The sequence below is a fragment of the Trichoplusia ni genome, chromosome 17, assembly GCF_003590095.1.
Source record: "Trichoplusia ni isolate ovarian cell line Hi5 chromosome 17, tn1, whole genome shotgun sequence".
NCBI lineage: Eukaryota > Metazoa > Arthropoda > Insecta > Lepidoptera > Noctuidae > Trichoplusia > Trichoplusia ni.
The window spans coordinates 7,593,292-7,607,776 of record NC_039494.1 but is presented as its reverse complement, the minus strand read 5'-3'; the positions used below and the strand labels follow the sequence as shown (position 1 = coordinate 7,607,776).

At 38.8% G+C, this 14,485-nt stretch overlaps 1 protein-coding gene across 1 annotated transcript; it reads left to right on the top strand.

Moving 5' to 3' along the window:
- The first annotated feature begins 769 nt into the window (after positions 1-769).
- Positions 770-12,875, top strand: LOC113502713. Its single transcript, XM_026884365.1, has 8 exons — positions 770-1,014; positions 4,810-4,909; positions 5,420-6,038; positions 7,640-7,735; positions 8,111-8,179; positions 10,570-10,653; positions 11,322-11,401; positions 12,824-12,875. The coding sequence occupies exons 1-8, from the start codon at positions 953-955 to the stop codon at positions 12,845-12,847; spliced, it is 1,134 nt and encodes a 377-aa protein (XP_026740166.1). The 5' UTR covers positions 770-952; the 3' UTR covers positions 12,848-12,875.
- Positions 12,876-14,485: the final 1,610 nt, after the last annotated feature.

Here is a 14,485-nt window from a genome sequence, read left to right as displayed (position 1 = left end):
GATTAGACGTTTTGAGGTGCATGCAACTGCAGCGAAGAACGAATTTCAACAAATCACTCATGACGGCAATGACGCGATGCGCTGCGGGATAATGACTGCAATTTAGTCCGCCCCGCGCCTCACTTCATACCGCAAAAGGGACCCAAAAAATCATTTCTGCACAGGTGAAGGTCAGCGCTCAAGACCCGTGCTGATAACTATACCAGCCTATAAATGTTCCTCTGTGGGGAAAAGACATCATCCCATATAGAAAAGCAATATTATGGGTCACTATCACACGCAGTCAAATATGTATGTTTATTTACATTTATCTATCTGTTTATATTAATTTCCTGTGTTATTTAAGCAAATCAGAAATTAAATATATTTATTACATACACACAATATTATAAAACGTCGGTAAAACCCTATGAACTAATTTCCGTTGTTCAATGCGCACGCGCATACTTAGTCAATATGAATCACATGCTTTGAGGAAAGTGGTAAGAATTTTAAATTAAATAAAAATGGTATTTTTTTTATTTAAAATTTTACTCCTTTGCTATTATATATCTATATATATATATTATATATATATATAATAATAGTATAATATATATATATATAATATATATATATATAATAGCAATAGCGGGATATAAGTGCTGTTACTTTTACGCTGTTTTTGCAAACATAAATAATACTGTATAAGAGAATACTGTTATAATTTATTTTGAAAAAGTAATAAGGAGTTTTTTGTCGGTTCTTCTCCATAGGAATGTCATTTTGGAACTTCGCAACTACAATCGTTATTAAAACGTTTAAAAATGCCTGAAAAACGGCCTATTTGTAACAAAAAATTTCGATTTTGATTAATTTACCGTTCCATTTCTCGACAGGACAATGGAAAACGCTCAGCAAGGACGCCGTCCCCTCCCAGAACCTCCCCAAGTTGAACCCAGACGGCACCGTCATGGTCATCCGTAAGAGTCGCACGGTCAAGTACAGGGAGACCAAGAAGGAGGATGTTAATGTGTAAGTTATTAACTGCTACATATTATAAACGGCATCAAATCGTATGTGTTGAGAGTTATAATCACTGCTTTGTAGGAGGTTGGGAGTTCAATTTCCACCCAGGTGTGTCACGCGTGTGATGATCGCGATATTATGTAATTTATTAGAACTATCCTCAGCCTAGCCTTTTCCCAACTATGTTGAGGGTCGGCTTCCAGTCTAACCGGAGGCAGCTAAGTACTAATGTTTTACAAGAAGCGATTGCTTATAAGACCTCCTCAACCTAGGAACTTGGGCAACAAGATCAGACATTCTAGCTTCTGACGGGACACACATTTTCACGTGTCTTCCGAAACACGGAGTAACTCGTCATGGCCTAGATCGTCTCATTTTAGAGCCGGCCATATCAAGCAGAGTTTAATTTGTGATCGATCAACTTTTACAGTTGTAATTAACCGCGAGCTCTCCTCTTGTGGTCCTCCTCTTGTGGAGGTCCGTGTGGTGACGGACCTAAAGAATACGAAGGTCACCACCCCATCTCATCCCGCGGGTGTCGTAAAAGGCGACTAAGGGAAAATTGAGCAGAGCCCTCACTGCCCATCACTGCTTAGAGAAGGAAAACTCGAGACCAAACCCTATGCCAACCCGTCTGGCCAGCGTGGCATGAGTAGGCCGAAACCTCTTATGGAGCCACACCTCACAGAACGGCCCCAGTTCCCGGTAGTCCCGCTATTCCCGGCCAAGGTAGCGGTCGCGGTAACGGCGGGACAGGGGGTGCTAAGAATCTCCGGGCTACGGGAGGCTACCACCACCTCAAAAAACTGACCCTGGCAACGTATAACGGACGAAGTCTACGGCTGGACCAACACCTCACCGAACTCGAAGTAGAATTAGGTCGCATAAAATGGCACATTTTGGGGTTATCTGAAGTCCGAAGACAGGGGGAGGACACGATAACCCTTGATTCAGGTGACCTGTTCTACTACCGAGAAGGTGATAGGCCCTCCCAGGGTGGTGTCGGTTTCTTGGTCAACAAGTGTCTCAGAAGCAGCGTTGTGGAAATCAGTAGTGTGTCGACAAGGGTAGCGTATCTCTTATTGAAAATCACCGACAGGAAGTTCCTGAAGGTGGTGCAGGTATATGCGCCGACCTCGACATACTCTGATGAGATAGTCGAAACCATGTACGAAGACATAGCGAAGGCACTACATGGTACCAGGAAGGCTCACTACAACGTTGTTATGGGAGATTTTAATGCCAAGGTGGGAGTACAAGAACGCGGCGAAACGATAATCGGACCTAACGGCGTGGGGCGCCGAAATCACAGGGGCCAAATGTTGGTAAACTTTCTAGAGTCCCAGGGGCTCTTCTTAATGAATTCCTTCTTTAAGAAGAAGCCTCACAGAAAGTGGACATGGCGAAGCGCCGATAATGTGACGAGGAACGAGATAGATTTCATCATCACGGACAAGCGGCATATATTTAGAGACGTCTCGGTGATCAATAGGTTTAATACCGGTAGTGATCATAGACTCGTCCGAGGCTCTCTAAATATCAACCTTAAGGCTGAAAGAGTTAGGATGATGAGACCTACTCTCCGACCCACGCTGCCCCAAATAGCTTTTGGGTTCCGATAAGTTCCAGTTGGAACTCCAAAATCGTTTCGCACTGCTGGAAACTACGGACAATGTTGACGAAAAAACCGACACAGTGGTTAAAACGCTACAGAGTGTGTCTCGAAGGTTGTTCCCCGGAAAACGCGGAAATAGGGAGTCCAAACTCTCACCAGAGACTCTCGAACTTATGAAGGAAAGACGAGAAACGCCAGATGCCCAGATGTCTTCGTCAGATAGGCGGTCCCTAAACCTGAAAATCAGGAAACTGACGCGACGTGACCTCCGACGCTGCAGCACTCGTAAGATCGAGGCTGCGATTGAACGAAATAGAGGCACCAAAGTCTTCGCTCAGCAATTAGGCAGACCCCATCTGGCGAAACTGAGGACCGGGGATGGCAGGACCGTCACCTCTAAGTTCGAGATTCTGGAGGAAATTGAGAGTTTCTATAGACACCTATACGCATCACGGACGACTAAACCACCGAGACAAGGCGTAGATGACCACAGAGCCCCACTCACGCGCCATTACACCGAGGACATCCCGGATGTCGACCCGGGCGAGGTAGAGGCAGCTCTCAGACAACTAAAGAACAACAAGGCGCCGGGTGATGACGGAATTACAACCGAGCTCCTTAAGGCTGGTGGGACCACAGTCCTGAAAGAGCTAGCGAGTCTCTTTAATTCCGTCATTCACCAAGGCTTAACACCACAAGCGTGGAGTGGGAGTGCGGTGGTTCTGTTCTTCAAGAAAGGAGACAAAACCTTGCTGAAGAATTACAGACCTATCTCACTCCTGAGCCACATTTACAAGTTGTTCTCGAGAGTAGTCACTAACCGCCTCGCTACAAGACTCGACGAGTTCCAGCCACCAGAACAAGCTGGGTTTCGAAAAGGCTTTAGCACCGTAGACCACATCCATACTGTTCGGCAGATTGTGCAGAAAACCAAAGAGTACAATCAGCCGCTGTGTTTGGCCTTTGTGGACTACGAGAAAGCCTTCGACTCCATCGAAACTTGGGCGGTTCTGGATGCCCTGCAACGATGTCGTATTGACTGGCGCTACATCGAGGTGCTGAGATGCTTATATGACACCGCCACCATGACTGTCCAGCTCCATGACCGTAAGACGAATCCGATCGAGCTGCGTCGGGGGGTGAGACAGGGGGATGTTATATCCCCAAAGCTGTTCACCAACGCGCTCGAGGATGTCTTCAAAACTCTGGATTGGACTGGACGGGGTATAAATGTGAACGGTGAGCACTTCTCGCACCTTCGATTTGCCGATGACATCGTCATAGTAGCAGAGTCGCTGGACCAGCTAAGCGAGATGCTGCATGGCCTAAATGAAGCTTCACGACTGGTCGGTCTTGGCATGAACTTGGATAAAACCAAGATCATGTTCAATGAACATGTCAGGCCGAGACCGATATATGTCGAAGGATCGTTGCTCGAAGTTGTTCAAGAGTATATCTACCTAGGGCAGGTCATTAAGCTTGGTAGAAACAACTTCGAGCGGGAAATTGATCGGAGAATTCAGTTGGGCTGGGCAGCGTTTAGCAAACTTCGTCGAGTCTTTTCTTCGCCTATACCGCAATGCCTGAAGACGAAAGCATACAACCAGTGCGTCCTACCTGTTATGACTTACGGTGCCGAAACGTGGACATTAACGGTTGGACTAGTCCACAAATTTAAAGTTGCACAGCGGGCTATGGAGCGAGCTATGCTCGGAGTCTCTTTGAAGGATAAAATTCGAAATGAGGTCATCCGACAAAGAACCAAGGTAACCGACATAGCTCGTAGAATTAGCTTGCTGAAGTGGCAATGGGCTGGCCATGTCTGTCGAAGGACCGATAGCCGTTGGAGCAGACGAGTCCTAGAGTGGAGACCGCGGCTCGGCAACCGTAAGGTAGGACGCCCGCCCGCCAGGTGGACCGATGACCTGAGAAAGGTCGCTGGTGGGGACTGGATGCGGAAGGCGGAGGACCGGGTGTTGTGGCGTAAATTGGGAGAGGCCTATGTCCAGCAGTGGACTATGATTGGCTGATTGATTGATTGATTGATCTCCTCTTGTAAGAAACATATTTTTATAGCTGTCTAGTACTCATAACCCAAGCTTTGCTCAAGCTGAGACTAGATGGCGTTGTGTTAAATTTGTAGAACATTAAACCATATTAATTTATGATGTCTTGTTAATTTCCAGTGATAAGACAGACAAATGGATCGGTGGATTGAACCTAGCTAACCACAGCGCGCTGCAGAATACAGACGCACATATGAACTGTGATGGACAGGACAATAATGTGAGTACCGGTCTTACTTGATATTATAAGCACAGCATCAAAACTTGACCAAGACTGATCGTAGTAGTAGTGAAAGCAACTCAATTTTAAGACACTTCCAGATAAGCTAGCTGGCTGAAGTTTTTAGGGTGGCGAATAAGTATAAGTAATCTATGAATTATTTATCTATATAGTAAAATCTAACTCACGTTTTTTAATATCCATTCAAATTAAATCAAGATCGGTAAATTGCATTGTCATCTGGTTTGAAGTTACCTAGAAGATGTCGTTGATAAGAATGCAGACAAATGCATTTTTTCCCTATTTTTTCCATAGTTTAAACCTTCCCTGGACTTTCACGAATATTTCAAAACAAAAATAAGCCAAATCGGGTCAGCCGTTCTTCAGTTTTAGCTAGACAAACGCACCTACGTTTGCACCTAAGCTATTATCAAATTTGATTTATCTCGACGACTACTTATTCTAAAGCAAAAAAGAAAACTTATTAATTAATAATTGCTTTTTTTACAGTTATCATACCGTTGGCAATCTCTAAACAGCATGAACTCCCCACAAATATCTATGAGCGGTGTCAAACCGAAAAAGCAAGATGCTTTCATGCAAACCGACCCCGTACAATCGGAAGAAGACGACTCCCAGCCCAACAACAGCTACAGCGAGGTCTCAGACAAATATAGCACAGATATCGACTACCCAACACACTTCCAAAAGGAAAACTTCGATAGCAAGTACGAAGCGAAAGATTACACGAACAAAGCTGACGACTACATACCTCAGACTAACGAAGAATATAATAAGGAAGCCGAAAAATACGCCCTAGAAAGGAAATCCCTCAACGGCTACGAAAAACAAATCGAAAACTTTCAAAAACCACTTGAAAGTTACCAAAAAATCCCTGATTTATATTCTGGCTTCGAAAAACCCTTTCGTTCGGACTACGTTGGCTATCAGAATTATCCGGACAGTGTTGAGTTGTTGAGGAATCAACAGCATAACCTACAGATGCTGCAGGAACAGCATAGGATAACGGAGAATCAGAACTTCTTTAATGAGAATCATATAAAGCAAGAGGTCGATGTCAATAATGATGAGGACAAGTTTAGCTACGAGAGAAATAAGGAGCAATTGGGTAAGTACATTTGGTTGAAAGTAGCTTATATAAGGGTCTAAACAAACGGACCGCATTTCAACTGCAATCCAACTGCAAATTTTCAGTTCGGATGCAGTTGACACGACTGCAATAGAACTGGAAACCAACCGTGCGGTCCAATTGCAGTCGGTGTGCAGTCGTGTGACGGTTGCTGTAACGTCCGTCTGTTCAGACCCTTAGCGTTTCGTAATAAATAACTAATATTATAGAATTCAAATTATCACTCAAACTAGCGGTTGCCAGTGGCTCTGCCCTCTACAAATCGAAGATGATCCCACGGGGACATAAAATCGGGATAAAACAATCCTGCTTGTTAATTCCTGGTTATAAACTATCTGTGTACCAAGTTTCATCTTAATCTTGTGACATCTTCAACCCAGGTTACCTGAGCAACACCTCTGGTTTTAAAATTATCTAGTTGTAACGACTTTCAAAGATGTATTAATAACAGCTGGGATCCATATTTTAAAGTGCCTTCCCAAAACCCTGAGGGACTCGTTATGACATAGAAAGTCACCCATCCACGGAACGACCGTATCAAGTGTAGCTTACCCGTTACCGAGTTGTGCAGTTGTAGTTTATTTTGTAGTTCAAAGTTGATAAAAAAGTCATCAACCATTGTTGTTGTATGAGAAAATTTCCTTACACCCAAGATGTTGAAGTTTTTGTATGAAACTTGTATGGTTATAATGAATGTTATTAATTTATTAATTAACGGTATAACATGGTGACTTCATTGCGATTCCTTTATCATAATATTTTTATAATTGTCTCTTTAAACGTTTACTTTAATTGTGGAATTATGTAGGTAGATCAGGTAATAATACCAGTCTATGTATAGCCCACTGTTGGGCTAATACCTTTCTATAATGGGAAGGTTTGAGTTTTGACCATCACGCTCACTGCGGGCGATTTAGGGTTCCTCACGATGTTTTTCTTCACTCTTTGTTCAATGGCGGACTTACCGCAAGGCCACCACTGCTTTCGAAGATATTTTTTTCTACATTTGGGTGTAATTTATTCATAGAATATGTATTTTTTAGTAAGTTTGTCAATTTTCTAGTACTCTTAATACAAGCTTTGCTCAGTTTGAGACTCGATGGCTTTGTATCAAAGTTGTAAAATATCAACAAACTGTTTGGTCCTTTTTAATCACTCAACCAAAAAAATGATTGTTTTTTTAGGTATACCATAAACTATTACAAGTTCTATCGTACACCAGAATCAGTCAGTGCTATTAAGCTAATACACAGCTTATTATGTGACTACCTTCTCGTACAAAGATATATAAAAGCGTTAAATTGTGGTCGTTACAGGTAGTCAGAAGCTTGAAAGTCTGACAACCAGTCTAACCAAGGGGTATCGTGTTGCCCAGGCAACTGGGTTGAGGAGGTCAGATAGGCAGTCGCTCCTTGTAAGACACTGGTACTTAGCTGAAACCGGTTGGACTGGTAGCCGACCCCAACATAGTTGGGAAAAGGCTAGGCCGATGATGATTAAGATTATATGCCAATTATTTTTTAACTCTTTTTGAGAGTAAAGTTTTTGTATGTGATTGTATGATTGTATGATCGTTACAGATGCTGAGATGTACAACAGCAGGAGGCTGCTGGAGCAACAGCGCCTGCTGGAACAGATCCAACATCAGGTCAAGCAGGAACCAGACTCTGTTAACGGTTAGTACACAATACTAACATAGCTTTTGATGGAATGGACAGACGAGTGGTTGAGGTCACTCCGAAGCTAGTGCGCGACGTGCCTCGAGTTCGATCCCCGGGTAGGACAAGGATTTGTGTGATCCACGGACAGACCACGATGTTTTGTTCTGTGTCTTGGTCTAATTTATTTGTATTATGTATGTACATATTTAAGAATATATAAGTATGTTTATCAGTCGTTTAGAGATTAGGTGGCCTTTTTTGAATATTAATATATTTTAGAATATATCATAATCAGTAGTGTCATCTACCTCGGTCCACTGCCAGGCATCTTCCTACCATATTTTTTTTTTCAATTTATTCGACTATAATTATGCCCATTTATTTTTCTAGGGTGTGAGAATGTGATGCAGCCACAGGGCAGCCCTTATTACCAATCCAACAATCAGAATAATGTTACAGGTAAGGTTTTTGTATGTTAATTAACTAGTAGAGCAAGAGCCCGTGAACCCCAGACCTTCGTTATTTTATAAAAGCTGAAAGTTTGTCAGCGCATACTCCCAACACAGGTAAGAACGATGGACCATTATGAAGTTTGGGTTATAGTGGCTTAGGCAGGTAAACGGTACTAAAGGTGTGTAAAATACCGATCTAAATTCGTCAAATAATAAAGTGCGATTTTTTGATATTATCTTCAGAATATTATTAAAAATCACGTTATTCATTGCCAGACACTTAACATCGTGGCAACCCCTTGCCAGACACCCTTAATGTTCATGAAATTATAGTTTAACTTACGTTATAGTATAAAAGCTGATTTTTATAAATAATACTTGGGTAATAAGTAGATGATGTTTCCTCATTAGCCAGACATTTTTTATAGTTCCAACCCCTTGCCAGACAAGCATGTAGGGTAGCTGTAGGAGCGAGCGCGAGGCAGTATGTATATGAGTGAGTGCGAGTGAGATGGCGAGTTAAGTCTACCGCGATCCCTCACTGCGCAGTTGTTATTTCTACTGCGCATGTATTGTTTAGTACTCAGTACATGTTTACATCAGCTAAAATAATATAATATAGCATGATACGTAGATTATATTTTTACAATTTGTTTATGTGACTTTTTAAATTAAAGTGATTTTGTATTATAAAAACAAATCATAGGTGAAACATTAATTTGTGTTATTTGCAAAAAAAAGTAGTGACAAATAATATTTTATAGTATGACTAGCTGACCCGGCGAACTTCGTACCGCCTTAGCGTAGCTTTGATGCACTACTTTATTTTGTATAGTTGACCTATCTTAGGTATGAGTACCTATTAAATTTAAACTGGAATCTATAATATTCTCCATATATAAATTAATCCCTATTTCCCTGGTCTCGCCATATCTGAAAAGGACCTAATTTTATTAAATACAAAACAAAATATATATTTTCATAATAGTGTTTATTCCATAGGATTCAATAATTCCACTTATATTTTTACAAATCGCTATTGAACAACTTGGCATTTTGAAGTAAATACTGAGCTTAACACCACGCGCGCTCTAGAAAACAACTAATAGCCTCTATACCCTTCACTGTTTCTCTCTATTTTTGTACGTCTGGTTGGTGGCATTGTTAAAATGATAACATTGATGATGATAATGAATAAATTAATATTGTCTTTTATACTCTATAATAATATGTAATGTCATCAATTTATTTTTTTATCCTCAGTAATAACTTGTAGCATCATTAACCTATTTTTAATTAAATTTTTGAAAAATATTTTATTTTTTGGCTTTTTTTTTAAACCTGTTTTTGATAAAATAAATTAAATTTTTTAACAATTTAAGGTAATTGTAGCATCGAATGTCTTTCCTTAAGATGTTTTTAAAATTTACATAAATCTGCGCCAAAAAGTTTATTTGCATGAGTCATTCATAATTCATAATTAATATTATTCTTATCATTTATAACGAATATTTAATTAATAATAATTGAAGATAGCACATATTATTGTTTTAGTTGATGTAAGCATGTATTAAATACTAAACAATACAAACGCATCTCACTCGCACTCACTCATATACATACTGCCTCGCGCTCGCTCCTACAGCTACCCTACATGCTTGTCTGGCAAGGGGTTGGAACTATAAAAAATGTCTGGCTAATGAGGAAACATCATCTACTTATTACCCAAGTATTATTTATAAAAATCAGCTTTTATACTATAACGTAAGTTAAACTATAATTTCATGAACATTAAGGGTGTCTGGCAATGAATAACGTGATTTTTAATAATATTCTGAAGATAATATCAAAAAATCGCACTTTATTATTTGACGAATTTAGATCGGTATTTTACACACCTTTAGTACCGTTTACCTGCCTAAGCCACTATAACCCAAACTTCATAATGGTCCATCGTTCTTACCTGTGTTGGGAGTATGCGCTGACAAACTTTCAGCTTTTATAAAATAACGAAGGTCTGGGGTTCACGGGCTCTTAGACCATAGCCTAGACAAAAACTTCAAATGTATGTGAATGACATAGTTCTATCTAATGACATTCCTCTTCGACAAGTGACGTGACTTTGACTTGTCAGTTCAATACATTTGAGGGATTCGTCAGCGTTAGCGAGGAGATATGTAACTTGTCGACAGGCTGTATTTCTAAATGAAAATGTTTGATTTGATTGTGAATTATGGTATCGTGTTGCCCAGGTAACTGGGTTGAGGAGGTCAGATAGGCAGTCGCTCCTTGTAAAACACTGGTACTCAGCTGACACCGGTTAGACTGGTAGCCGACCCCAATATAGTTGGGAGAAGGCTAGGATGATGATGAAGTGTTGTATGTTCCTCCCCGCAGGCGGCTACTACGAGCAGCTGTCGCGGCCGGGCCCGGAGCTGCTCATCGCGAAGCAGAACGCTCTCGCCGCGCACACGCAGCTCTGTGAGTACACTTTATACTAACTAATATTAAAACTGTGGATGTTTGGATGTTTGTTACTTAATCGAGCAAAACGGCTGAAAGGATTTGGATGAAACTTGGCATGCATATAGCATTTGATCTAGAAAAGCTACATTTCATCCCGATTTCTCATGAAGTTCCCTAGGGAAAATTGAACATATTATGTGTATTCACCGGGACAATTTCTTGTAGCAGATTCGTAACCGGGATGATGATAATAATTATATTTTGGTGACTTTTTAGGGCTATAGGCGTTTAAAAAAAAGGAGCAATAAAAATTCGCAGATTTTTTATCCTTCTTCGCCAGGCTGTATCTTATGAACTGTGGTAGTTATACGGTTATATTTTTGCAATAAATACTAAAAACTGAAAAAGAAAATAATTAAGGGAGCCCATACAAACAGACATGACAACTTAGACGTCTTTTTATTGTCTAATTAATTTAGTTAGTAGTGCTTTAATTAATTTAGGGACGATTTTTCAATCATCAGTTAACTTCTATCTGAGGAATAAATATGGCCGTTTGACATATTTTCTATACAAAAGATGTCAAAACATCAAACATATTCGTCAGATAAAAGTTATCTGGCCATTGAAAAATCGACCCTTAGTGTAATATATATTTTAATCGCGGATTTTATTTTTAACAGGGCAAAACACGATGAAGCGACCATTCTTCTACAGTGAGAGCCCGCACTACAACAGCGCACAGTTACTGCACAGATATGAGGTAAAATAACTGTCATATTAAACTGACAGTTAATATTTAACCAAGTTTTTTACAATGATAGCTAGTTGACAGCGAAATTTCACATTTAGAGTTGTATTTGCGCGAAAATAAATGATGCAACGGTTTACTCACGCGTATTTATTGGGACTGCCTCGAGATTCAGATCGAATCCTTAATCATGAGCTGACTGAAACTAGTCGGCGGATTCCGACTAATGAATGCGAGTAAACCGTTGTATCATTTAAGCATGAATAATCTTTACCAAAGTTACCAAGTCTTTACCAAACAATAGGGATGACGACTGGGTATAAAGGGAAAAATCGAATTAGTCCCTCAGATAATTGAAAAGTATGAGACACGTATTTTTTCCTTTTTCAGAAAAACTAGAATTGACAAAGATTAACTGCTTTGAAGTTTAGGAGAGGGGGCTTGTGACGTAACGATATGGTAAAATTTATACACAATCGTGACGTCACGCGTAAGTTTCATTCACTGTAATTTGGTCAATTTTTGTTTCCGGGACAAATAAAAAAATACGTATCCATTATTATACATAAAACTACAAGACGGACACTGCAAAAAAAAATTGTCGTCAACCCTATTATAGTAAAATTTCATTTACACGTGTTTATGAGGCATAATGGTAGGTTTATTTCGGCGGGGAATTACTGAAGTAGCTTGTCTATAAGGAGTGGAATTGTTATGATCTCTAATGAGTGTTCCAAGGATTCAAGACATGATACTAAACCCTCATCTCTAAATGAAGCTAGTCCGAACTGGAAAAACATGGCCCCTGTTTCAGTTCACGAACCTAGAGGATTGTATCTATAACTAGCTATTGCTATATTCAAACTTACAATCCGCCTATTGTCAAGCTCGTTAAAATTAAACCAAAACGCATCCTTATTGCTCTACAGCCCCTTAAATTGAAACTAAGATCCAGGCCTCTTTCGGTTTTTGCCTGAACCCCGCAGTACCTAAGTAAATGTTGCTAACGTAGTCAGTTTCTATCTATAATAATAATAATAAATGCGAACAACATCACATACATTGTTCTGAACCCAAAGTAAGTTGCTAAAGCACTTGTGTTATGGAATTCAGATACAACGAAGGTACCCCAAACACCCAGACCCGAGACAATGTAGAAATGTGAATTTTTACATTGACCCGACCGGGTTCGAACCCGAGACCTTAGAGCTAGCGACACCTTGAGACCGGTGCGTACGCCACTCGACCACGGAGGTCGTCAAATCTATGTTTCAAGTACAGTGAAGCTGTCAAAGCCTGCGCAACTAACTGCAGAGGGCTAGTGTCGGGTTCCAGAGTACCGACTAGATTTCAAATCAATTGAAATTGAAGTCGATCCTCTCTGGAGTTAGCCTTCTATATTTACTTTTAACAATAAAATCTTTTATTTTACAGGATTTTTCAAGAATCCTCCAGTGATGAGTGACATTCCAAAGTTTAAAGAAAATGAAAGAAAATAACATAAAAGTTAAATGTAAGAAAGATAAAGATTATAAATTCTTCTGACGACGATAATCTCTCGACGGTTCTTTTTTTATTTTTTTAATATAATAATTATTAAAAGTAACGATAATAATATATTTTTTAAATAATAATAAGTCCTCGAAAAGTTATTTTTATTTATTTATTTTATTATATTAGGGGATAATTGCGTTTGTGATACATTTGTGTTTTGTGAAGAGTGTAGTTTTTTAAACATATTAAAAATGAAAACTATTAAAGGCACCTTATTTGCATGCAATCATCTAAATTATCCAATTTTTTTTATTTAATTTATGTAAAAAACAACACTCTTTACATAACATATAAAAAAAACGTAGTAATATCTTATAAAAAAAAATATAATTAAAAATTTAAACATACAAGAAATTGTACAAATTATCTAAAAAGAATATTATATAGAATTATAATTATGGCTTTTATAAAGGAATTATTTATTTCAAATCTGTTTTTAGACTTTCAGTTTTTAATGTTTGTTTTTTTTTTCATCTTTTTCTTATTGGCAAAGTGAAGTAAAGCTATGAAAATATTGTTATTTTAAACAAATTGTTGCTAAGAACAAAGTCCTGAGATAATTTGCCTTTAAAGATGAAAACAAACATTTAAAATTATTATATTTTATTTATTGATTCGTTGTGCGTTTCGCGGCCATCTTTATCATTACTTTCTTAAATGACATACTATGTAAATACATATTTTTATTATTTGACGAAACTTTTAAGTATATTATGTACTTATATATTATATATTTTACCAACAAAGCTTGACAAATTCTATCAAAAACATATTAAAATTATATATTTTGTATGTCATTTAAAAGTAAGAACATAGTGTTGCCATCTTCAAAATAAGATATTATTATTATTATTTTAAATTAAAGAAAAAAATCTATTATTTTATTTATTTTTTTTATCTAAAATTCTATCTGATTTTAAAATTGTTTCTAGTTATGTCTGTTATGTATATTTTTAGTATTTTTATTTAAATTTTTCGTGTTAATTATTTTTCTGAACAGCGTTTTTTTTAAATACTGTGTTACCCAGTAGCATGTGTTGTGTTGTCAGATAGACAGTCGCTCTGTAACATACGGGCTTAGCTGTCGGTGAGACTGGAAGCCGATACCAACATAGATTGGAGAAAAATCTAAATTAATAGCACATTGGCATTCCCGTTGGACTGCCAAAACAAAGGTCGTAGGTTCAAATCACATCACGAACTAATGTATTTTCGAATTCATGTGCGTATTATAAAGTAATTATCACTTGCTGAAAACGGTGAAGGAAAACATCGTGAGGCGCGACACACGTGAGAATGTTTCAAGGGTGTGTTGCGTCACGTCAGAGGACTACGGGCGGGATACACTCTGACACCAGGTTGTACATCAACCATACGATTTTTTCAAAGTTCTATGTACTTTCCTAATTATACTAAGACACTAATAATTGAAAGAAATCATCGTGAGGAAATATAGATTTAAAATATTGGAATCTGAAATCGGCCGCAGTGAGCTAGCGTGGTGATCAATGTTCAAACCTTCCCTATACGGAATCTTCCCAT

What these genes read in the sequence shown, in the direction of transcription:
- LOC113502713 (XM_026884365.1), top strand. Translation starts at nt 953, where the DNA reads ATGGTCATCCGTAAGAGTCGCACGGTCAAGTACAGGGAGACCAAGAAG. An exon ending in GTGATGGACAGGACAATAAT is followed by an intron (nt 4,910 to 5,419) that starts GTGAGTACCGGT and finishes CTTTTTTTACAG; the next exon opens with TTATCATACCGTTGGCAATC. An exon ending in AGTTACTGCACAGATATGAG is followed by an intron (nt 11,402 to 12,823) that starts GTAAAATAACTG and finishes TTTATTTTACAG; the next exon opens with GATTTTTCAAGAATCCTCCA.